This window comes from Bombus huntii, chromosome 8 (assembly GCF_024542735.1).
Source record: "Bombus huntii isolate Logan2020A chromosome 8, iyBomHunt1.1, whole genome shotgun sequence".
NCBI classification, from domain to species: domain Eukaryota; kingdom Metazoa; phylum Arthropoda; class Insecta; order Hymenoptera; family Apidae; genus Bombus; species Bombus huntii.
The window spans coordinates 15,951,390-15,978,498 of record NC_066245.1 but is presented as its reverse complement, the minus strand read 5'-3'; the positions used below and the strand labels follow the sequence as shown (position 1 = coordinate 15,978,498).

Here is a 27,109-nt window from a genome sequence, read left to right as displayed (position 1 = left end):
ACGCAAATTGTTCGATGATCATTTTTACGTCGCGTGCGTTTAAAATCAAAATTCCGAAATAGGAAATATCGGCGCGTCGGTAAGAGATCGATCAGGATTAATTATTTGGTGGGCGGGATACAATTTCGAGTATCGTGATTCAAATGATGGACTACCCACACAGCAGTTAAATCGTTACTCGATACTCTTTGATTCCATTTTCAGCGAACCGCAAAGTTTTGATGATTCCATGACCACCAGAAAAACACCGAAATTATTCTGTCGCGAGTTGTACGAGCGATAACGTTAAGCGATAATTTTCTCGATACGCGTCCAAAAATTATGAACGTGTTGTAGGACTAACGAGATCTATTAATTGACATCTTTATTGAATTATAGGCGATCACGATTGTTTAGGTTAACTTTGGACATTGTACTTCGTTTAAAATTCAATTTATATTTTGAACTACAAGGATTATGATGATATAGACTGATATATGACGTGGCGGTTGAAAAAATATTTAACTTGTATTTTACTTATTTTCTTTACGTATTGTGTTAAGAGGGCGAAAACAACCTGAAAGTTGTGATGGAAAAACTTTTTGTAAATGTTTGTAATCAAATAATTGGTACATTGTAATTTTCTTAGATAGTCGTTATTATTTCATTCGAGAGTCCAGTTACTAAACTATTTGCAACCAAATATACCGATATAATTTTTTTCGTGTGTTCATTGTGAATTACAAGGTACTTACGCTAACGAAAATATCGGTTAAATGATACGGGTAATTACGCATGAAACGAATATCCGAGCTTTGTTCCATGATTATGAAAATTCGATTTCGTTCGCGTGTTTATGCTTGAAAAGCTTCAGTTTTTCCTGACTGAGTGCTAATCGATCTAAGGATCTTCGGAAAATCTTATTAACAAGCTGGTAATAATCTCCGATAATCACACATACAGCTTGAATCGAATAGTTAAATTCACGATTTACCTGATAATTGAATAACGGAATTATAGATATAATTATACCTATTTACATTTTACATATTTTTATTGCAGTATTGATTTGTACACTATCACTTTTATAATTAATTTTTCTCGACATCTAAAGGCTGTCGACTTTTAAGATACATGGCTGTAACAAATTAACGCGACGTGATCTGCGTATAATTTTACAATTAAACGTCGTCGTATTAAATAATTTATAAAGTTAAAATCAAGTCACGTTGTCTATCCACACTTTTGAAATGCACTTAAAATTTCATGCGTGAATTATTTGCATCCTCCGCGTCTACCAAACTTTGCAAATTCCTCTTACGCAGGATATTTGAATTTGTTTTTTTTTTTTTAAAGGGATTCTTCACTTGGTAATTCGAAACCTCTGACTCTCATCTTTAGCCTGATTCCGTGTCTCATTTCCTCCTTCTATCTCTCTTTTCGTCGTCAGACCCCACACTTTTCGGAGTTCATCTAAGTTAAGCTCTAGTGATTTGCATTCCAGAGCTAAGGACGTTCGAAGTTCGATAAGGCAATAAGTGTGAAAAAGTGATTCCACGTTGGTATCGCGACCGGGATGAGAGCTCTCCAATACGGTCGACAACATATAAATTAATCGTGAAATTCCGCTACGCCCTCGATAAAAATAAAGACCAACTTAAATGGAAGTACACTCGGAACCCGATGGCGCAGAAAGCAGAGTGCGCGATTAACTACGTTTCACCCTATTCCTAGCTTTCCATTTTTCTCCTTCCCTCAAGTGAACCGTGTTCAAACATTGTATAGGAATTTTAGAGTGTTTTAACTCTTTAATTTCGCGAGTGCCATCAGGAAGTAATTCAAGAATTCTCTCGAATATTTCAGTTAATTAAATATTTGGGAAAATCTCGAAGATATTAGACTGGTGCATAAGAAATGCCATTTATTCGGAGGTTGAAATTTATAAATGAATCTACTCTATTTCGTCATCTCGTCAACTAATAATCACATTAAAGAAGAGGAAATTTGTTACCAAATTTGATATATTCAGTACCGAGATTTATAATAAAGATACCAAAATTTCATTATTCGCCATCATGAATAATCAAAATATGTACTTAATTTTTTTATATTATAACATCATTATATACTAATAATTTCTTACAATAGTAATTTAAAAAGTAACGTTATCCGGCAATAGCATAATGTGATTTTAACGCGATTTAGGGCGGAAGGGGAATATTTTAAAAAATTCATGGTATTCCATAAAAGAGACACCAAAATGTCACGAACCGTTATTCTACTCGTCGTATCCCGTAGGAAATCAAGCCAAACTCGTCGGAAAAACCAGCAGCTTTTTTTCTCCTATTGTCCTATACTGTGAACAAATATATTTTTGGCAATGCGATTCCCCCCATCGTGAAAATATCATGTTTGCCGTAATGTTGAGTCGCTTTAATCTAAAAAGGAATTTTCTTTGTTTAAATTTTTCGCAAATTAGCAGAAGAATTACATGCAATCAGGATGGCAGCTGTTTCCTTTTGTCAGTTCTGTCAGTTATTGGCAAAACAAATAGAACAATGTCAACCCAGGTTGCGGTCCAATTAAAAAGAAATTAGTTTTTAATGAACGAACCTTATGAATATAAACTAGATGTAATGGATGGTTGAATGTAGTTTGATAGGGGCAGGAAGCCAGATTTTCTTTTGAAGAAGACAGAGTGAAGAAAATAATCAAGGCAATAGAATAATATAGCATCTTATATTATTATATAAGCTATGCAAATGAAACAAAATGACACCCGTTACAGCATTCGATGCAGGTATTTTATTTGTAAGTGTGTATTAAAGCAGTTCGAGCTTATCGGTGTGGAGCTTTATCTTCTATTTTAATTATTTTAATTATTTTTTTCTGTTACATTCCAGAATAGGGTACTGTCAAAATTAATCTTTTTGCTTGGCACGTAAGTCTAACAATAAAATTGCTAATATACGGCGCGACTACGTTAATTAACACTGTTCCAATTAAAACTATTCGAAATGTTCTTGCACGCGGATGAGGCTTATAAATTTTCAATTAAAAAGGGAGGAGGAGGAGAGCAGCGAGACCAAAGTTGGCACTAACTTAACGAACATAAGCCGGCGAAAATTCAATGATTACGGAAATTACCTGCCGGCGGTTGACGCGTTCGGAGCCTCCTTCCGACTCCGATTTTCCTTCTCCCCGTAAGGAAGGACAGAAAGAAAATGAAGTAAGAAACAAATTCAATGACTGGGAGTCCGGCAGTCTTAAACTTTAGTCGATCACTGTGTTGGAGGCGTCTGGGGACGAGACAGTGTCGGAGCCACAGTTGAAAGGAAACGTTCTCACGCGTCAATACCACCGGCGGAAAAGAAGGATTCGGAGTTCGCGCGAAGTCGTTTCATCTTGACAAACTCGTAAAAGCGAAGAGCGAGCGTCGTAAACTTACCCCAGTGAAGATCGGTGTCATTGTATATTCACGAATTCACGGATGCACATCGTGCACACGAAAACGGAAAACACATATGGCAATAGGTGGTTATCTTTTATTCGAGACACAGTTACGCGTCTTTATTCGCACGGGAGTGTGAATTAATCGAACTCCAGCGAGCGCGCAATCGCTTTCCTCTATGTTCAATGGAAATTGTGTTTGAACGTTGCGACACCGCTAACGGATGTAATCGTGCCTCGTCATATTTCATCGTATTTCCATCGCCAGACTTTGCCGCGTAAGAAGCTTTCGAGTTCGAGAGAACCGAATTCGCTCACTACCACTGCGTTTCAGTTTCGTGCAATTTCAGAGTTCGTTGCTGCTTGATATTCGTATATCGTTGATGGTTGAATCAGACAAGGAAATGCATATCCAAGTTGAGGTCATGAAGCTCTTAGTAATCCTGGGGAAAAATTCTCTTGTCTTAAGGAAAATAATCCTCAGTCATTTCTTATTGGGTACAAAATATCAATGTTTTAGTTCAGTTGCCTCCGTTATTGAAGGTAAAAATAGTATTTCAATAGTGTTTGTAGAAAGCTTTAAATTCAACTAAAATACGATTCCCGAAAATAATAACGTTGCACATATTTCTCGACTTATACAACTGTAATCGAGCATCGCTGATGACGTTATTCTTCCCTGCTGGATTGTTTTTCCGTAGACTTGTTTTCGCCGATAGTTGTAAAAATATAATCGATCAACGTTTTTTCCCATTCAAATATTTTACGTTTTACGTTAGAGCGCGATAAATCTTTTATCCGCTTCGTTGTAAAAGACGCAAAAAATTCTCGCGGATTTATCTGTTTCTGTGTGTAATTCCAATGAAAACACGCAGATCAATTGGTACGTGCAATGCTCGCGCTGCCAGCAATCATTTTGAAGTAACGTAGAAAGTCGAATAGCAAGTCACGTAAAAAAAGTAATTGCTTTTGATTATCGTTAAAATAGTTGATATAAATCTCAGTATAAATTTGTTATTTTTGTACTGGTTCCACAAGTTTCATTCAATAAATGCTTTTTCTATATTATTTGACATTTTAAAAGGGTTTCAGTTTGAAGAACGCTTTAAATTTAACACTATCAGTGATATAATACCAGTTAAGGAAACTTGAACGGTATAGTTCATTCATTGATTGTTTAATGGATTGCACTGTGTCGCTTTCGTACACCTTGATTTAATTAAAACCTTTGAGAAGGATGAGGAAAAATCGAAGGAGAGACAGATAGATAGTGCGTGCGCGGGCGCGTGTGTGTGTGTATTTCAAGAACTATAAAAGCATCTCGGCGAATATCAGTCTCTGTAGATTTACTCGAAGATGACTTTTTGCATTCTTTAAGGGACATTTGTTAGAGTCTCCAGTTTTATGTGACGGTTAATTCATAGCAGTGTACTTAACGTTCTCTAGAGAGTAATGTGTATCAGTCGAAAATATTGCACGTCCCCGGAGATAACATCTATCTAATAATCATTTTACGGAAACGTTTGAAACTCTCTTAGTATCGAACATGCATATCAACGATTTATCTATCAAATTCTTTTCGTTAGTTAGAAACTTAATAAATTTGCAAATATGTGTAAGACTTGACAAATATGTAAATGCAAAAGTTAAGGGAAGACTAAATACTCGAGTTAAGCGAAATATTTGACTTCGTTGATTAAAAAACATTTCTTAATACGTGTCTGAGTATATGCCAAACTTGAAATACGTTTTAAATCTTTGATTCGAATATTGAGATATATTATAATTGCGAAAATAATTTTGTAGCACTTATTCTTAATTTTAAATTTGTTGTTAAAATTGATTGTTTAAAAAGTCGTTTAAATATATTCGACATTTTTTGATTAAGAAATTTATAGCTCTATCGTCACGCTTAATATTTTATTTAATGACATGCACTAAAAGTAAAGCTCGGTGTTGCCCGCTTCAGCTGTTTACTTGTTCGATTTAATTTCGCTTACGAAAGCACTGTCTCGAAGAGAATCAACGATCCTTAGTTGCTCAAGGGAACGAGAAGAGCTGGACTCTGGGATCGATACTACGATACGAATTATAATTCAAAAAGTAATTGCCCAAAAATACTTATTCGCACTGTTACTCCACTTTTATGAAATAGCAAATCCAAAAATATCTTTGAAAAGAATAATATTAATTAATAATAACTGACCAATAATTAGGATCATAAGCGTTTCTAAAATGTCAAGTGTCTCTTATACTTTATTAAAAATGAAACAAAGCAACAAAAAGAAAAACAATACACAGTAACAAACAAAGAAGATAGTAGTAGAACGTAGCCGAATAAAAATAAATTAAACATGAGTGTAGATTAAGTAATTATGGAATTTCGACCGAGTAAAAATTCTAATTTAAGTTTCCTCGAAAAATCAGGCCATTTGTTGAAGGTAGGAAAATCAAAATTAGGAAGTTGCGCTGCGTTCACGGAATATTATTTTTATTAGGGAACAATAGGGGAGTGAGGCCGTGTTGAATAAAGCGTTCCGGAAATTGTGGTGTTCATGCAACGTTTCAAATTTATTTTCGTGTAAATTTCGCCTACTCTTGTAGCGAAATACCTGCGCAGCCGCAAACGATCATCATCGGAAAAGTGATAGTGTCGCGGTTTTGGTCTGACACGATATACGCGTATATACTCGACTACATAGCGTGGGCCTTCGTGCAGGATCAATGGTCCATAATGAATATTTTAACCGTTTTGATGAAACGATCAAGAAACTGGGAAATTTTATTTAAACTATCTATTTCGAAATCGACTGCATCGGAATGAACGCGAGGTTTTTGCATTTATGATCAAACGATCATTTTGGGGCTGAACGAAAGTTCATTTAAATATTAATGTAACAGAATATTAGACGCGATTATAGCAATTCCAAAGATTATATAGAGTTTGTTTAGTACGTGCAAGTTTTTTAAAATGCCTTTGATTTATTTACTTGTATATTGTTATGTTTTAAAATTACATATAAATTCATAAGGTACGTAATACGTGAATTATTTATTGTACTGTAACATTTACATGACGCATGGAGTAGTTATTTATTTACAAATAAATTAAATTTGAATATATCGAATAGCGACTAATCAATTGGTAAATACGTTATCCTTTTGTTGTAAATTGTAAATTGTAAATTTTGTTGTTAATTGAAATATCTTACTAATTCAGTAGTATTATATACACATTTTACATTGCAGATAAATTTTGACGTCGGTATAATTTCTAACTGGTATAAATTCGAAAGTGATACACTACTGAAAATTCAAATTTGTTCTTTTACGTTGTTCTAACAAATTAAACGTGTTTTCGTAATTGCTCTTCGAAAAGCATTTTTATTTGTCAAGGTTCGATTCAGGAAAAGATAGAAACTAATATATCAACTGATCTACGGTCTTTCAACGCGTCCTCGATCGTCTCATTAATCAACCATAGGAAGCCACGTACTTTGCAAGCATCGCATGATACCTGAAAAATAATTATCTCGGACAAATGATCTCTCACGCTAAGCCCATCTCTGAGTGCGCTTTAATCTGCATCTAATCTAAACACGTAAGCCCTTGTTACACGTGCAACGCGTGTTGCTACGGTTTCCTTTTCATGGATCCCTGTTCCTCAAATTACGAAATAAAATGCAAAGAAAAATACATTTATAGAAGATGATGTTAGTTGAACGAAAGAGATGTATTTTATTTTCTCGAGTCCAAATGATCGATAATCACAAAGTATATGTATATCTTGACACATTATTTGCATTTTATTTAGCAGATCGTAAACAACACGGGTTTTCACTCCAACTGTCAGAAAGCAGAAAGTAAAACCGTCGCTGAGGAAGAACTGCAGTTTGAAAGATAACATTTATGCAAATGCGGCACGATTCCTACAAGTAGTTTCGCAAAATGCGGAATGAAAAGTTGCTTCAAACATGGACGACTCTTAAGTGCAAACCGAATCAAGATATTTTACAGTAATTCTTTTTTCGAACACGTACCGGTAGATCGAGTTATGAATTCTTCTAGCGATTAATGAATAATTCAAAGCAACTGAAGTTCCAGCTCTATTCGCTCTCTATTCGAGTGAAAAACGTAGGAAATTTGTTCGACACGTTGTTCTTTTCTCGGAGTTTTGTATTTCATGTCGAATATCAGTTACTACTGTCTTAAAAATAAGAAAAGAAGAAGAAGATGGTGATTGTACCTAGTATAATTCAATTAAAAGAAACCTCAAATGTATCCTTTCTGAGGTATATCTAGACACAGTTATCATCATTTTTCGCTGCACTAAAGGAAGGAAGGTAAAGATAACTGTTTGTTAAAATATTAAGTTGTTCGGGAAGTTCATAACGTTTTTAAAGTTGGGAAATGTGAAATAACAAAGTATTAAATTGAGACGAATTTCCTCAGTTGAACATTAAATGTGGCAATTAATGAGAAAAGTTTGAGATCGGTTAATAGCAAAGACGTTTTTCAACGAAAAACTTTTTTATAATGACAAGATACAGAACATTTTAGGACAGTGCAAAAACCACTTGAAGCGATCGATTGCTAAAAAGGACGAGAAGTTCTTCAGGAGAGCGATCATGCAGCTAACCAATAACTCGCAAAAAGTCATCGTAAATATTCTATAAAATCCTTTAAGTATTTTACCTTTCGTTACGAACTTTCTCGACAAGCCAATAATATCTTGAATCACTGACCTCTTATAGTTACTGTGAACCATGTAAAAAAGAAAAAAATAAAGGGAAAGGTACGCGATCCACGTTCTTTTAATAAGCACATGCACCGGAATGCAAGAGTTTCCGCAAGGAAGAGTTGTCTTTTGAAATTGTCTTACTGTTAACTCAAGACATTCGCAGCTGGTGGTCGCGCAGCAGTCGCCACGACAAGGATATGTACGCACATACATGCATTGTAAATAGATATAGTAGTACATAAGTAGAAGCAAATGTAAATTAAAGTTAACCCCATTCGCCGACTCTTTTTGTTCAGCTGTCTGCGTGAAAGTTGCTTGTGGTGCCGGTACTGCATCCGCCGCCGCTATTTCTGCTGTGGTATAGATCGGCTTTACCTTGCCAATAACGAACTGAAGTATTTCGTGTTCCGTGTTTCGCATTTTACGTCGCCTCGTCGTCCCATCACTGCGGAGACGTACGTAGGAATCAGTGGTTTCACAAATATTGCCATCAAAATTTTCACCAGCATGGAGTGCGCCCAATATGATTTTCCTTTGAGTCACGTGGAAATTGAATTTCATTTTTTACTCGAAAGTCGCATATTCGATAGATAGTTAGAAGTCTTCTCGGCCAAATTTAGTTGATAATGAAATTTTGATATCGTGAAATTGTGACATTGAAATATTATTGCCATTGTTATTAGGCAATTTTTATATTACTTTGATCTTTTATAGCTTTTTATAATAATTTTATAGCGATAATAGGTATTTTTATCGAACATTTTTAAGTAAGATTGTACGATGAAGAATCTTGATGTAAATGTTATAAGCTTCTCTGTCGAAGATTCTCTCGTAATGTGAACGATGTCAAAAATTCAAAGTTAGGGGAAACGTTAACTGTAAGGCTGCACTAGTGATTTCGTTCTTCTATTATAAAGAGATTCGGCGCTCAAAGTAACCATCGAACACACGTATAACGATGGCTGGACAGAGTTGCTCTCGTTCTTTTCCCTCGAAGGTTCGCAGTTCAAACGAACTGAATCTCACTTTGTAACATGAGACCATTTCTTCTTTCGCGAAATAACAATGTTTCACTCATGATAGAAATTGTACATTTAATTGTACATTTAATTGTACATGATAGAAATTGTACATTTGTAATTGTAAATTTAAATTTAATTGTAATTTAAATCTCCATTTTAATTTCATCTATACTACAAACAATATGCAACAAGCAGTACAAATGTAAACTTATTAATTTATTTCTGTAATCTTCAGTAATAAGTAACTGTCGCATCGTATTAACTTTTTGGCTCCATTGCAAGAACAATATTGCACGCAATAATCACGCGATGTTATGTTCATGTAACTTATGGTATCGTCTTCTCCGCATGTCTAACATGCAGTAGAAACTTAGCACGTTTCACGAGGTATTATATTCGTCGACACGCGACACATTTCACCGTGTAATTTATTTGTAGTTAGACCGTACGTTACAATTTAAATAATTTCGCCGTGCCAGTATAACGCACAAGCGCCGTCAGTTATTTGCAACATACATTACGCTTTACAATTTACATTTAACTTCACCTTTCTTGTCGCATGCGCTTCACAAATTTCCATAGTATACGTTTATCCCGACTTATTTAAATCGCCTCGAGGATAGATCTGAGATGTATTAAACGTGTAGGTTGTTTGATAAGAAACGAGTGGATGAATTTGTACTAGTCAGTCGTAGTAAAATTCGTATAAGTACAAGAGATAGTGTAAGCCAGTTATAATCGTCGCTTGCTCAATACTATTTACTTTGTCGATCGCAGAAAGGATAATAATCAATCAATCCCCTAAGGAGCACGTTCATACATTTATATCGACAGGCGTTACCACAAAAAGTTAACCTTCTTGTGTAACTCTAGCTGCAGATTACAGGAAACAGCAATAACAATCTTTTCCGATTTCGTTTGCCTTTAGACCTTGTGAGACCAAAACAATCATTAGTATTCAAAGGTACAATAATATGGGTCTGTCCCAGATCTGAATATTCCGTTAACTTTTTCTACGCTCATATGCTGCTACAGATCGTTATCCTGTTTTTTCTTCGGTTTCGATTCGTAATGACTATAATTATCAAGATACCATATATTGGGCTGGCAACTAAGTGATTGCGGATTTTGTCAATACCACCTAATGGCAGAATCCGCAATCACTTAGTTGCCAACCCAATATGTATGTTGTAAGATCATGCGACTTACAAGGAGATTTTGATACAGATCTCTGAGAAAGTATTTTGAGAAATTAATTCGTACCTACTTCACTATTAAAATTTTCATTTCATTTGTCGACTAGATACATGTTACGACTAATGGCTCATTTTCAATGATAATTTACATACTTACAATTGGTTATTACCTTTGTCAAAATATACAAGTATTAACGCGTTCCTTAATGAACGAGGAAAATTAGATACATTGGTTATCAAAAGTTGCCATTTCTATTTCGATTATACTATAAATATCAATACTTTAAAAACAAAATTCTTCTTCATTATTTTCAAGAGCAATTGTTATTATATATTGTTTTGGAATCTTTGATTTTGAAACTGTCACAGCCACTTTTCCTTCCGAATCTTTTCTCAAAAGCACTAGAGACAAACGAATTAAGCGAGCACGAAATCGATAAATATCCGCACAATAGTCAGGCACGGTGAGCTAATAACGAGACTTGTTGACCCGCTTGCAAATCAAATAAGCAACGATGAATCGTGGGGCCAGATAATTTCGTCGATCACTTTGAAAATCAATGTCGCGCGAATTGGTAAAATTGTCGCGGCACACGCCCGTTACATTGTTCATGCTTTAAAGCAAACTACCGTCAATGGTAATTAACAATTTATTGAACCAATATGAACGATCAAGTCGCCGACACGACTATACAAAATAATTTTCGACGATATACATAACGCGGAAACGAGTCTACGCTACCTCTTTGTCGATCGTTTAGATCGCGGATTAGAATTACAAATACTTTATCGAGGATGAAATCGTACGCGAAACCGTATCAGTACCGTTACACGTGTTGGTCGAACGGAAAGGCCACGAATCTGTTCAATGGTGTGCACAAAGCGGAACGTAACGCCGTGAACGCATGTCCCGTGGAATATGGAAAATTAACAATCTCGCGTTAGTCCAGTGGCAAGGGGAATCGTAACACGCTCGCCGAATACCGTCAGACAACAATTTCAATAATAGCCATACGTTACAGATTTTCGTTTTGCCGAATAAACGCGCGTTACGGATAGACACGTGCTTTTCAGTGTCCAGTAATCGACCGTGATCGATGTAAACGAAGAACGTTTATTCGATGAGTGTATTTTGATAGAATATGTTCTTTTATATGCTTGTTATCGTTTGCCGTTTTTTTCGATACTGCTCAACATACAGAGATCGATAACAATTTTGTCGGCAACAAGGTCGAGCGAAATTTATATTTATATAGATTTAGATAATATCAATATTTATTAATATAGAAATATAAATATCTCGAGCGAAAAGACGCCATGATACGTATTAGATACGCCAAATGTTCTTGTTTTGAATCTATGCTACTACCTTTTATCATTATCTTTTAGTAGTGCTAATGAAACTTTAAAATGTTTTATATAACAACGCAATATAGACATACAAATTTACACAAAACAAAATTTTTCTGAACAATTACACGTCGTTTGGTTAGGAAACAAAGCGATCGATCCACGTCCCATGAAACATCAGCCGGAGTTCGTCTTTGACCGAGCTGTTAGTCAAGTTTCGCGGAACAGGATCGAACGTCATCGAGGAGAAACAGCAGCTTGAGGCCAGATAACGACGATGGAAGTGGTTAGGGTAGTCAATTTTGCGATGCAAGGCTGCACGAGTCGAAAGTTCGCTCGGTGGAAACGGCCGATAAAGCGCGACGATGGCGAGGTGTAGTTCTGTCCCGTTCGTCGAAAATAGACGCGTTCGAATATCGAACCAACCAATTCAATCTGTCAACCGGGATAGCCACGGAAATATTCACATTATAGAAAAAAGAATAACGATTAACGAATGTGTTTAACCATGGTTTTCCATTGTTTCAGGCATGCTATGCGTCAGAAGACTGGAAACAGAGGTTCTCGCGGAAGATGACAGCGTTAAGTAGATAAAGGAACAGCTGCTGGTTCCACCGACCGACGACGACGACGATTCATCGCGTTTTCCATGCAGTGCACAATGCTCTGCCATCGCGCTCTTGTCGTTCTCTTTGCTGTCAACGTGCCAATCGGTGAGTGAAAAAGTTAACGGTGTCGTTTGCCTTTGGTTGTCTTTCGTCCGATTCAGGTCGACAATTTTACCTGACGCTGATGGTTTGGACGAGAAATGAACGATTCTTAAAATAGAAATTTCGTTTGCTTAGATTTTATCTGAAAATAAAAATTATATTCGCAATCAGTGAAATAGTTTTCCAATTGATGCGATGATTAAATTCAAACTGTTTTAAAAATATATTGTGGTTTAGGGAAAATACGTACAAAATGCCATAGACACTATCGGATGAATCGAATTTCTTTTAAATAAATGTTCATTGCAGTCTCTAAAAGGACCTATAAATTAAAATCTCAATTTCACTACGAAAATCGGAAATCGTTCAAACCTCTGCTTGCTCAATTTATTTCAACAGCTATATACATTTCAATTCACTTCCTACAATGAAACAGAAAAGAAGAAAAGGAAAAAGAAAACGAAGCAGAAACAGAATACACTTCTTGCGGCGAAGCGAATCGAGCATGTTTCCCGATTCTGGCGTCGAAGTCAATCATCAAACAGTTCTCGGTAAACTCGAAATTGGAGCGCAATCGGCCGAGAGTTTCCCGGTGCAAAAGCAGTTAGCCCGCTAATTTCGCAGATCACCGGGACCCGAATTAGATATCAATTCGCATCGCAGCAGTTCGCGGATTGCGATCGACACAGTTAGGTATATAGCGAATGTAGAAATCCCGGTGGTTGCGCGACGCGCGACGTCCGATGCAGATATACAACGGAGGTAGAGGAACGAGGTAGGAAATCCGGTGCCAAACACGAGCCAAGGGGGAACGGTTAGCTGAACGAATTTCGGATATGCGCCGGGACCTGGAAACCGACATCGTAGCGACGTCGTTCCCGGTCGCCGGTCAACTTCTGCCGCTGATGTTTATTCCCTGAAACCGAGGGAGAAACGACGGCCGATAGCAATGCCGACTGGGCTTGTCGTTCGCGAATTAATTTACCGTTTCCGGATCTCGAATCTTACGCTCTTCACCCAGATGTACAGGTTCTGCGGCTGGATCCTTCGATTCTCACAGACGTATCCTTCGATTCTGTCCCTTCCACGGAAATTCTAGCACGAATTCAACCCGATCCTATGGAATTCGAATCGAGCTCTTTCGGTCGACCTGTTTAATTTGCGGAAGAAACGAAGAAAATAAATTACTCCTTCTCTCTCTCTCTTTCATTTCCCCAGTGTCTCTGGATAGTTTATCTCCGTTCTGTATGCGATCTTTTACTACATCTGAAGACTATCTATGTACTATATGAGGCGTCCCATAACGGAATAACATTACCTGAAAAAATAGGTATGGTAACTGACTACGAACGATGTATCGTTTTGCGTCACACGAGCGAGTGTCGTCGTGCAAGGTAAAAGAGGAAATAATTAAATAAGTTTAGGATAACTGGTTCTCTCATCCGTTCACATCTCGACAACGGGATTTCTTGATTGAAAAATAATTAAATAAGTTTGTTGCATGGTGTCGGATACATTGGCGTGTAGCCAAGCTTTACGGAGAACAGAATTTAGCAGCGATTTGTCTGCTGGAACGGTGTCGCGGATATTCTATGGAACAAAGCGTGGATTAACGGTACGAGTGAATGAACTTAAGAAGCTCTAACGAGTGGTTCGCGATCAGATTATCATCACTCTGTTGCGTAATTTTGAAATTCTTTCTGCCTCTCCTTTCGTACAATATTTTTAATACTTTGTAGCCGTAATAATTTATTCGCGTCTTTGTTACAGCGTAATTCCTCTTTTGAATAGTAATACAGTAAATATTCGTCCATTGATGAACTGTTGTTTTCGTATTTCTAAGTAGCTGATAATACGACATTCACAGAAAAAAGTACAACGAATACCGCATTAAAAGCAATATTTAATAGCAAAATAAGCGTATAAACTTAAAAATGATTGATAAAGATACAAAAATCAGGTAACTGCTGTTCGCTGTTACTTTATTCGTTCCTTTCATTCTCTCGTCCTCTATCCTACGAATGTGATTAGGTTTGTACATCGGAATCAGATGTAGGGATGGATGGCTGAGAGAGTTTCCTCGTTCAGACGTCAATCACCCATTATCCAGTTTAAATTATGCTTGACTAACGAGAATGCATTGCCATTCTCCTCAAATACGTTCCTCGTTGCAGACTACGAATTCTCATTCACATTTCCATTCTCAACGTTGCTACAGCTTGAAACATTTGTATTTTTATCTTCTATCTTGTTAAGTGTGCATCTGTTTCTGCATTTTTTTAAATGCTAGCTGGGAAACCTGGCCAAGCTTTCGATGATAAGAAATTATTCTTGTTTAAACCATTATGTGGATAATATGATTCGTCTTGGATATGTAAATATGAACAGGTATCTATCGCAATTGAACAGCGATATATCGTTCCTCGTGTACTATAATCGTTTGTCTTTTTCTCATTAAGCTTTCCAATACTTGATCGCAATGCCGAATTATTGTTACATAACCATATTTGTCGTGCAAGAAAAGCGATCTTGGTTTGTCCGAATATTAACGTTAGACTTGCTGAACAGCTCCACCGTGACCTGGTATGGCGTAAATACCAGTATCTATGTTTACGGCTGCGAGTTGCATTTAGACCAACTACTTGCATAGTAGTAATTTGTGGATTTAGTCGACCATAAATTCAACAGTCCTAACACTGATTGCAATATGATGTTGACGTAAGATGCTCTATGCTTGATATCGTACATATAGACGTAACAGAATTTTCAATTAATCTGACGGTGGATTACAATCGTTAATATAAACTTTATTTGATTTCCTTTTGATCGTGGAAGAGCAATCTTCGTAAACGAATCGTACAGAAATAACTAATTTTCATTCGTTTTCAATATGTTTGTACTGAAAATTTTCAATTCATCATAGATATATTTACAGCGTGAGGAAAAAATATTTATTAAATGCAACTAAACTAAACTGTTACAACGCGATTTATGTGATTTCATTTATTGTCCCTCACGCCCTCTTTCTCTCTAATTGTTTATCAGTTTTTCAGTCCATTCCTCCATAATTACGTATCAAGCCACATCGATTCAGATGCATGTATTCAACGAAAAATTTTATTTATTTTATCTAGTCCTCTCCTCTCACGTTGGGACGAACTTTCGATTTTACATTATATTAGATCCTTCAAAATTTTGGCTTCTTAAAATGTACACTTTACTTCACATACAACAATTCAGAAAATATGAAATTCATGGTGAATTTAATTTAACACTTCTGCATTATTATCTACTTTATACGTTTATCTAGGCGTATACTATCGTCATGCTTTTATTAAATTGATCTTGGCAGTCCCTGTCACCGTGTATCGATATTGTAACAGAAGAGATTAGAAGTGCCTGCGAAAAATGTTCACCAGCCAAATCTTCCAATATAATATCGAAAAAATGTGGCAGCTTCTCCTTCTTATTACCACTACCTGTAACACCTGTTTGCTTCATGGCGATACTGCCGTCAGCCAATATTTATCAGTCAGCGCCGTTGACAACGATAAACTGTATCCTTCTATGTGGCACGACAGGATGTCGCTCCCGCCTAGACATCCGGAACTACAGGATCCATCCAAGAAGAGATTTGGGTCTCGAATCGGTGTCGTTGAGAGGAACGTAGAACGACTCGAACATGGAAGCATGAACCGAGAGCATGGAACATAGAGAAAGGAGAGAGCAGGAAGAACCGAGAGAGAGAGAGAGAGAGAGACAGAGACAGAGACAAACAGACAGACAAACAGACAGACAGTGTGAGGGAGAGAGGAGTAGAAATTGAGAGTCCTATCTCTTGGCCGGTAGATAAGATTGTTTGTCCATACTCCGTATCACGGTCGGATTCGTCGATTGTTCCATGGGAACACTAGCTGTCTCTCGTTCCCCCTTTCTCTCGCCCTCTTATCTGAAAACAACGACCTTTCCGGGCAAATTGGTTGGCTCAGCTCGAAGTCTAGTAAAACGTGATTAATCGCTCGCTTCCTTTCGCGGAATGTATCTCCACCTTGAAGCAACCTAGCCACGGAAGACTAACACACGCATGTGCCTTTGCTATCATCGTCTCAAGCCACACAAATATATCGTATATAGTGATAATCGGATAACTGCGGTTCAGAACTCAATTGGGTTTCCTTAGACAAGAAGGGTCAAGTCCCGCGCACTGCTTTCTCCTCTCGGGACGATGGAAGAAAGCTGAAAAGAAAGGAGGAGCTGCGAGAGCTTGCTGGAAAAGAAAAGAACAGGAAAAGAAGAAATAAAGAAAGAAAAAGAGCGAAAGTATACGTTCGTTAAGGGTGGCTCGAATACAAGACCTTCAAGCAAGTTTAAAACGCATCCGCGAGTTTTACTTCTTCCCGACCGAGAGCCATTTCGTGGCTACATATACCCCTATCTAAACGAATTAAAGTTACGAGTTGCCGTTTTTTCCTCCCTACGACCATATGTTACCGCTCTTGTGGCTGGCTAATCGGAAGAATTGCAGCGCCGCGCATTTCGTCCAACTTTCTGAAACGATTCGTGGAAGATACGTCAATACTTTTCTATTTTTGCTCTTTTCTTAAATAAGAATTGAAAATCGATGGAATCGAAGATCGTAGGAGAATCTACGAATTTATAATGTGAGGCGGGATAATCTTCTCTGAACCTTTGTTTCTATGCATGTTTTGAATAAAAACGTATTAAGTATCTAATATCTGTAATCCCTCGTTAATTAAATTATTATTCTGTAAGTTTGGGGTTAGGTTTATGTACATGATCTTCTACGTTCACACACGAGATGTTTAAACTTTGCGAAGCATCCACTCGTAAATACCTTCAGTGGAGAAAAACACAGATTATCGAATATAGAACGTTTTTATTATTTCCAGTTTCATTTGTTCTTTAAAATCTAACATTCGACCTAACATTGTTTTATCAGCTGCAGAGACCTTCTAATTGTTGTTTCGTTTGATGTTTTCAACTGCGCCATGGTATTTTCATATTTCGTCATGCAAATTAAAGAGTTTGTTATGGCGGGATTTCTTTAACCAACAAACGGGATTGAAGAGAGAAACGTTATGAGAACGAAATAGCGAAATTACATATCAAGATAAGATGCCTCGTAACAGAACAAAGAAACGTGGTGTTAAAGTAGAATTACTTGGAAATATGACATTACGTTGGAAAAAAAGAGAAATTCAACAAAGAGAATTGCAACCCCTTGTTGTTACTTTACCGTACCGACAATATTATTGAATTTCCCTAGAAATCCTGTTGAGTTATACAAAGCGAGATACAGAGAGTTGTAACGAAATCGCAATCGAGAGAAAAATTTGTTTTCTTTATTATCGTTGTTCCTCCCATTTCGTAGAATTTTTTCCGATATTTTTCTATATTTTTATACTTTTATACTTCTTTCCTGATACGCTTATATTTTTAGATTACTTTTTGTCTGTACTTTTTCTTTCGATGATCAATTTGAAAATCTCTTTTCTTCTTTAAACATACAACTGTATCGCAGGAGACAATATATTTAATTTATTATTATTTGACTATACAGACAATAATTGACTAATTAGAAGGTAACGCTTCCAGCAAAATGAGATATCGCAAATGAAAGCAAAAACGGGAAGAGAGCAGCGTTTTGCGCGATTTTTCAAACGACACGCTCATTATTGTGCCAGCGAAGCTGGCGCTTCTTAGCCGCAGATTTTTGCGCATAATTTAAATAATAAACGCGCGCGTCATTATGTTGAAATATTGTTACACGTAGGTCACGCCGTAAAAATAAATACGAATTGTCGCAGCCCTTTCGCCGTTACGACATCAACTCGTCGTCAACATCGGGGAAATCTTATTATATTGCGGGTGAATACGAAATCGGTGAAAATGCCCAGTTTGACAAAGATTTTTGTTCTATTTAACGATACTGATTACTTCGATAACAGACAAAGTAACGGAGACAAAGACAAAATGTCTATCATATACTCGAAATAATTGTTCGTTGAAATGACGTTTTAGAGAATTATTATACTATTTTGGTTTTCTAAATTGTATAGGATAAAGGTTGAATGATTTAGAGGAAGGAATGTAATTTTTTAATTTGTATACTATTCGTCCTTTTGTAGTAGGTAGGCATGTAGAAAATGTATAAAATTCAAATGTGTCTTTTTAAATTAAATCATTTATTTTTTAATATATTCAACGAGAAACCCGCTTAATGTATTTAACGCCAAACAAACCATCTTACCACAACGCAAATAATATACAAGTTTATTGATTCGTTTACCATTTTCATTAAATACGTTGTTTAAAGCATTTACTGTAGTAGGAAGTTATCGATCGATATAATTGTCTATGTCATAACGTAAATGATATCGACCTTTTGATTTCAGGAAAGAAACGAGCTGTTATTCACACATATTTTACAAGAAAATTGGTACAGATCCGTGTTGTTTCAAAGATGTTATCAACGAGAGTTTAATTGATTCGCGTTTAAGCCCGATTTTCATCGCTTTGATTGGGATGGGACGCTATTTAGCACACCTTGTGAATGGTTAAATTTAGATAATGCGACGTGATAAACTTGTTTCACGGTTATAAATCAACGTTCGACATTATCAAGTACGCCTGACACGCCTAAGGCATTATTTATGTTAATACCACGAAAGCTTCTATTTACATCTACTTTAATTAAAGAAGTGAAAGGATTGTGTTTACCCGTATACACAAAATCATTTTATCTCGAAATCTAGAAAAATTTTATTAAAAATCGGCGCAAAATAGAAGAATAATCTAATTTTGCCTTCGCGCATATTTTATCATGATATTATATCGGAATCTAGTAATTTTAAAGTTTTTTAAATACAATTTCGACACACGCAGTGGTCTCGGATTTTCTTCAAACTTTAACAATATAATCATAATAGTCGAATCTCATGACAATGTTAATGAAATTTCAAAATGGTTTCTATAATACAAATAATAAATTCGTACAAAGCATTCGAGCATTTATAGGAACTTTATTATAAAAACTATTTTGATATTTCATTAACATTGTTCTGAGATTGGATTATCATGATTATATCGTTAAAGTTTGAAAGAAAGTCCAAGATGGTTATTCATGCTGGATACTAATTTCTTTTTAAATATACGTTTGCAATAAATATCCACTAATCTACATGTCCATTCTCAGATTGATTTGAAATTTTACCAATATAGTCATTGGCAGTCCGGCCTCAGTATAGTGTAAATAAAATTCTAAAAAGTTTTATATAGCATATATGATGTATTCGTAAGAGTATTCCGTGGCATTTTCATGAACTGTATATGGACGAAAGAAATCAAGTAAAATATCGATAAAAAAGATGAAACGAATTGGACGAGTTCTGTTCTATATAATCAACCTGTTATAATAAAATCAACCTGCCAAACTCTTCAAAAAATAGAAAAGTGGCAAAACCATTACTTTCCTCTTGAAACACAATAGATCTCTGAAATATCATAGCTATCTTCGAAATTAAACAATTCGAATCGGTGAGCAGAATACCATCGGCCACAAACGTATCGCCGCCAGATAAAATCCGGAGCTCGTAGAGAAGCAAACGACAGGGAATCATTCGCGGCATCTCTTTCCAGCCGACTTAATAACGATTCGATTGAAACGCGCGCGGAAAATCATTGAACGTCATCCATCATATCTCGCCGATACCTACCCTAACCAATGCAATCCCCGATGTCGCGACCGACGCGGATAAAAGCGATGGTTCACTAGCCTGCGTCGAGTTCCATCAAATTTTCCGCGGTTCAGGGACGTTGTCTCTATACCGACGACCAAACGACTAACGTAGGCACGAAAGATCACCATAAACGTAACATATGTGTATACATCACGCGCCACAGATCTTTCTTCAATTATACAATTACATCGATATGTAGTGATACGTAGTGATGTGTATAGACTGTTTCGAAAATATATCCTACAATTTAAAATGTATCACAGCCTGGGATCACTGTAAGCAATGTATGAAAATTCCAACAAGCAATGCTCGATGAACTTCTCATAAGCAAACGATCGAGATCCGTATCTTCTTACAGTTTCTTACGTCAATTATACACGTTTTATATCTTTCATGATCAACTATGTCCATTTGTAGAGGTTGTTTAGTCATGTTCGACTCACGTCGGGGTTACCAATTTGTAGAGTTTTATGTGTGGAGGGCGGTTGGTCGGTGAGGTTTAATGGACGAGATCGCTCGTTGTTGAAACCGTCGAATATATTTAAAATGATAAATTAGTATACAGATAATGCTCGCAAAGACGCTCATACTAACCGATTCGCTAAGACAGTGTATAAGTCGTGAAATAGAATCGCTAATGACTCGTTAATTAGATAGCTGATAATTAGTTGATAACCGGTTGATATCTTATCGACAACTGACTGTAACTCATGTGCTGCTACACATTTAAAAGTATGTCAAAGAGAAGATGTAGAGGTCGATGTGAATATGATTATTTAAAAATATGTAACTCCAAGATGAATACTCGTTCACTGACCGAAAGGAATATTTATTTATTGCGTATTTGAACGCATGAAATCATCATAACGCGTGAAATGCCCTGTACGTGCGACTATACATACATGTAGGGAATGTTAGTTGTATATATAGTATGGATTTCAAGTCCGTGACAGAATACAAGGAGGGTTCGATTTGATCGCATTGCATTGCGAGCGTAGTGCCTTGTATCGGTCGTGGCGAGATTCGAAAGTAGATTGGGAAGAGTCGGGGCAAGCGTGCGGCAGACAGGCGAGGTAATACATACAATCTCCCTTGTTGTCTGGCATCCAGTTGCTGCAACGTGAGAGAGCAGGAGAAGAAGAAAAGCAGATCGTACGAGAGAATGAGAAAGAAGGAAAGAAGGAAAGAGAGGGAACTAAGGATCTGGAAGAAAGGAGAAAGACGAAAGATAGGGCTGAGCTTTGAAAAGCGCGGCAGCTAGCGGAAGTCTTATAAACAATCCCAAGAGCGATGGGAACGGGAACCGAACTACCCCTAGCCTCGTGCAAAGAGGATCAATGGTGAACGGAATGCGTGTAAACAGTGAAGCAACGTAACACGCGCGTTTCTGTATGCGCTACGCTCTCCCTCTCTCTCTCTCTCTCTCTCTCTCTCTTTCTCGCTGTTTCTCTTTCTGCTTCTGCTTCTTCATTGTTGTGCTCCTCGATTCTCAACCCTCTTCTACGAGAATAGCACAGGGAAACAGAAGAGACACCAATACCGTTAAAACTGCGTTTAGCGTTCGTCTCGAGGAGATATGTTTCACTGTGTCAATAACGCAACACCTAGAAATCGTTCGTCAAGGAAAGTGTTGCCACGCGTTTAACCTTTCGATGTGCACTAAAATAATTTACTTGCGACATATCAAAGCCTGCGTGCTCCTAGTTATGTTACTCATGTATGTACATTGTAAGTATTTTTCGTTAAATTGAAACTGAAATTTGATAAGTTACAGAGCTATTCGCAGATCGATACTTCTGCAGAATGGATATCGGTCAATAACAATTTCAATTAATAGACCGACGCGTATGAAATAATTTGAAAGTTCTTAAAGAACTTCTATGAAGATCAAGCGTACGGTATATGATATGTTATTTGAAAATCGGGGTAAGTTTTGGAGAAAAAGTTAAAAGGTCGAAGCGTGCGAATATCGGATGAGCAGTGGCAGGTCAGTATCTAAAGCTGAGTGACGTGTCATTTTTCAGTGTCCCATGCGCGGTATTACAGGCACGGAGTCACGAAGGAAATTTTCGCTTTTTTGATATTTCGCTTACAAGTTTTGATATTCCCTTCACGTACTTATTTTTACTCGGTGCCTGAAATGTCACGCGTGCGGCCAGCAATTTTATTTTCCAAGTTTTTTTACCCACTTTAGGAAATGCAACGCAGACGTACTTCCAAGACGAAATTCTACTTCTTTCCTTAACGTTACTTAATGAAAAATTGTTTCGTTTCAAAATAGAAGACAGGAGGAATTATTGTTAACAATTGGAAATTTCCAGGAAATAATAGAAAATATTTTTCTGATTGTATAAATTTGAGATTAATATAAAATACTGTTTTCTTTGAGGTGGGGGGGAGGGGGATATTTTTCATAATGTTAAAAATTATCCGTGTTCACACAATAATTCGTTGATTCGTTAATCATAAAATAAAACGTACGAGATATTGTGTTAACACTTTTAATGTTTAGTCGCAGTAACGGCGCTTGTTAAATTTGTTAAGTACGCATTTTTTAATCTCAAACAACTTTTGTATCAAGCTCTTTCTTATAAAACCTTTCTTTATACATTTTATTTCTTGGGGAACAATTGAAATTTCCGTTGTATTATTTAGCTCGCTTTCTATCTTCTTGCACATTTCGTTCGCTTTTTTATTCTCTCCTTTCGCGTCACTGTTACTTCCTAATGTTATCCGCGGTTGCTTTTTAGAATTACACATTTCCTCCCTTCAGATTCTTTAATTTTCTTCTCCGACCGTATTTCTGTCACGTGCTCCATTCTCTCCACTATTTTATTATCTTATACTTCTTTCATTTTTACGTTCCTCTCAACCAGTTTCTAATTTTCCTTATAATCCTTTTCTATATCAGGATACTCTCTTTTCACTAATCTTTTCCTCCCTAACGAGACTCTCTGCATTTTCAGCTTGTTTTCCTTCTTTCTATCGCTGTATATGTTTTAAATTGTTTACTTTTATTAGTCAATTCTGTGAAATCGTCAAATTATTTGATCGAAATATGACTTCGCCACGGATGTCGAAAATTGTCACCAAAATTTCTACATTTTTAGCGCTGTAGGTACAACAAACGTTTCTCAAGCTACACCTCCAGGCGATTCACCTCGCACCTTTAAATCACCTGAATCCATTAAACATGTTCTCATCGGTCTATTAATCTAACCCAGTGCGTGAGTACTCGGTTTATCGAACAGCGCGTTAAAATTTCACAAAATGGTATCAGCAAAATCCGCGTCTTAGCGATCGTCGTCAGTTTGTCTCAAGTTCGCTATCAAAAGGGAAAGTAAAACGAAAACGCGAAAAGTCGCTCGCCCGCTCTCGCTAACGCGCTATGTACAAGCCATCGTAATTCAAAGTTCGTCTTTATCGAAACCTACACACATACTCACACATCGTGGAGGGAAGGTTGTGGACGAAACAGGAGAAAGACAGAGAGGGAAATCCTTTTTGAAATCATATCCGTATCCGACATTGCTATGTATGATGCACGGGGCCGCGTGCACACGTTGCATTATGCATCGCATCATAATGCGAGCCTTGGGGGGTAACGGCAGATTCGTGAATTCCTTTTGGCTGTTTTGCAATATCGTTGGATGCGGTTTCCTTTACCAGGCGGAAACCGTTTCATTCCGTGTTCCCATCCTGGACTGTATACCTACCTGCTACGTATCTGGTTAACACGAGATCTCGTCTCGTGGCATCGCACTTGGAAGGATGTTCACGTGCGATCGGAGAAACCGTTTCCTGGCTCGTTCGTTTTCTGATTATGAAATTATATCGTGCCCCTGAGAATCGGCGCCTCAGGATCACGCGGCGTCGTTGTCGTCGACGTCGCGGATCTTCTAGATGAGCTGACGCGTACCATTCCTGGTTATATCGTCATCCGGTCTCTCCCGTTTCGCTTCCGCCTCGCCGAACTGATCGCCTTGATTGTAATAAAACTCTGTATCGTTGCATTCGGAATAGAAAATTTTCTGCCCCTGGTTTTTCCGAGGACCAATAGTTTTATCGATATTCTGAGTGGATCGCATATAAGTATATGGGCGAAGAAATACTTGAACGATAAGGATAGAATGATTGCTATCGATATTTTACAGTGACGCTACAAAGCTTATAACTTTCGTTGCTTTGTTACGAGATAAGTGTGTTATGACGTCGGTTTGAAATGCATCTCATGCTAGTAATTCCATATCTGCTCTACATTCTGCTCGAGTTCCGTTGATAAGATATTCCTTCCATGATCGCGTATTAACAGGGAAAAATACTATCCTAATTATATAATTCTAATTATCGTTTCGAAACTTATCTTCTAGAATATTTGTTGTTTGATTAAAAACATATATATTTCTCGCGAACCATAAAGAAAGAACTTTTCACAGCTATCTAGTTTGTGACGACAAGCACAAGTTTTTAATAATTCATCGGCGAATAGAGGGGGCCCATAATTGAATCGGAAGACAGGAGATAGTTCGCCGTATCGGTTTTACGAGGAACGAATTGAATAAACTTAGACTTTAAAGAGAGCCCTCTCTCCCTATTTCCAGCCTTGTGGGCGTAGAGACTTACACGCGCGCGTAATTGACGATAAATAACGAAACACACGACTCCCCGTCGGTGGGATAATCTTTCACGACCGCCATTAAAGGCGCATTTACGAGTGGTGTCGTTGTCTTCTCCAGTATTTTCTTTTATCTCGGCTTAAACAAGAACGCAAAGGATCTTCCGTACGGGAGCTTAAACGATTTTCTCACGCCGTATTTACGTGGATGAGCGATCCCGTGTTGATGAAGGGACGACTCTGTTGTGGGAGGTCGGGATACACAGTCGGGACGCAAACTAATAAGAGAATGATGAGAAGAAGTGAGAAATAATGAGAGAGAGAGAGAGAGAGAGAGAGGGCTGGCCGTTTGTTGTCTCGACAAAACTTTCTCTCTATTACTGATAATGCTTCGCTCTTTCTTTTTATCTATATCGCTCTTCTTTTTTATCATCCCTCTTTCCTCTTCTTTCTCGTTTTTGTCCTAGAGAAAGAACAGAGTTTCGTTTGAAGCCAGCATCGAAGCGGTATCTTCGAAAATTAATAAACTCCCCGCGTAATTGGAAATGCAGAAGGGGGAAATTGCGCTGGAAGGCACGTTTACCTTGGCCATCTATGATCGCTTTATCCGGCAAATATAATGAAAAGGTGATGCCTCGCGATGACTCGTTATATTCACGATGCTTTTGACTAATAAATTGATTTCACTTTGGCAGCTGGAACAAGAGGATTCGTCTCTGTTTGTAACAATGAAAATGAAATCGGTTCTCGTTTCCGAAGGAAATATAGTTCGATTTCCATTTCGAATATTTTGTAGTATCTTCTTGATGCGAATGCAAAAATGTATTACTTTTTAGATGAAGATTACGTCCTCTTTTCGCTTTTTATAAAGGACTTGGCAGATATCGTACAAGGTTTGCTTGCTAAATCTGGTAAAAGTTATAGTAAGCCAACTCATCTATCTAGACACTATCAATTAAATAAATCAAATTTACTGACAATATCGTTTAAGCGATTTGCAAATAATCGATGCATCAATAAACTTTAATTTTTTTGAATTTTTCGTGCGTAATTCAACCTAATTTCGATCTTTAAAAACAAAAAAATTTACTCTGAACCTTATCGAAGTATTAAAAAAAGCAAAAGACAATCTTCCTCGTGTCATCCACAAACTACGCGCAATACACATATATCCAACAGTGAAACTTAGAGAAAATTGCCTGTTCGTACGTACGAATTTCCGCGTTTAACCAAAATTTACAGCAGCAACCCCAGTAGCAAAAATGAAAGGTCGAATTGAATCTATATCGAAGCGTAGCGTCAAAAAAGCATTTTCGCTCGGGCTGAAAAGGCGCGGACGCGCCCCAATAAAAACGCGACGACGTTGCGGGGATAGAATTGCGACGGGGGTGGAACGAATACGTAATATAACATTACCCGTGGTATTAGAGGGTAGAATGGGGAGGGAGAGAAGTGCGAGGTATGTAAAGTAAGGACATATTACCAATTTCGAGGAGCATAAATAATTCCCCGGGCCAGGTAGAACGAGCCAGACGATCTAGCGAGCAATTTTCCAAATTAGAAGACTCTCCTTCCAACACTACGATAACGTGCGAACATTCTCGACGAGTCACCTACGAGACGAAACCCGCCTCTTCGAGACAGCTTCAGTATTCCGGAAGGTCGATGGGGCGCTTTCTAAACGCGAAAGTATGTCCGCGTTCAGGCACAGGACTGACGCTGCAAAAATGCACTTTCGCAGGCGATCGCGCCGTCGTCCAAATGCAAATCTATCTTATCCCATTTTTCGTCTGATATATCGTCAGCAGATTAATACTTGTGGGGAAAATAAACGATCGATATGTATATTCTAAATTAACGACAAAACCTTGTCGAGTCTTCGACTATTTCTGGGTAAATGACAACTGGCCGAGCAGTTTTCGTGAAAATTTCCTCAAACTAAAATCCCCAGGCATCCCGAAGAACCAGCCAAAGACGGTGGTAGGTGATTCAGAAGAGGTGTAAAAACAAAACGGTTGACGCGAAGACAGGAGTCAGAAGGCGAGGCGGAGGCGGTGGTGGAGTTGAGACGGCGACGTTCGCTATCAACGCTTCGGTTAGGAGAGACAGGTGGAGGTCCGGAGAACGGGAGTGGAAATGGGCGAACGTAAAATGCAACCAGGCCAAGGAATAACGAGAGCATGATCCCCGGCTAGCAGAGAATATGACGTAATACAATATGTGCGGTGTCGTCTGTCTCATCCCATTTGTTCGTTCGCAACCGTGTGCAGCAGCCACGGAAAAACG

General features: G+C 37.5%; 1 protein-coding gene across 4 annotated transcripts in view; it reads left to right on the top strand.

The window, feature by feature from the left end:
* Positions 1–27,109, top strand: part of LOC126868419 (lachesin-like) — a 223,513-nt gene that overhangs the window by 67,576 nt on the left and 128,828 nt on the right. For all 4 annotated transcript variants that reach the window (XR_007690600.1, XR_007690601.1, XM_050623808.1 and 1 more), the window contains exon 2: positions 12,267–12,451. Coding sequence is in view for 2 of the 4 variants with exons in the window: in XM_050623808.1 (XP_050479765.1) it covers positions 12,388–12,451 (64 nt within the window). In the remaining 2 variants the exon portion in view is untranslated. The remainder of the gene's footprint in view (positions 1–12,266; positions 12,452–27,109) is intronic.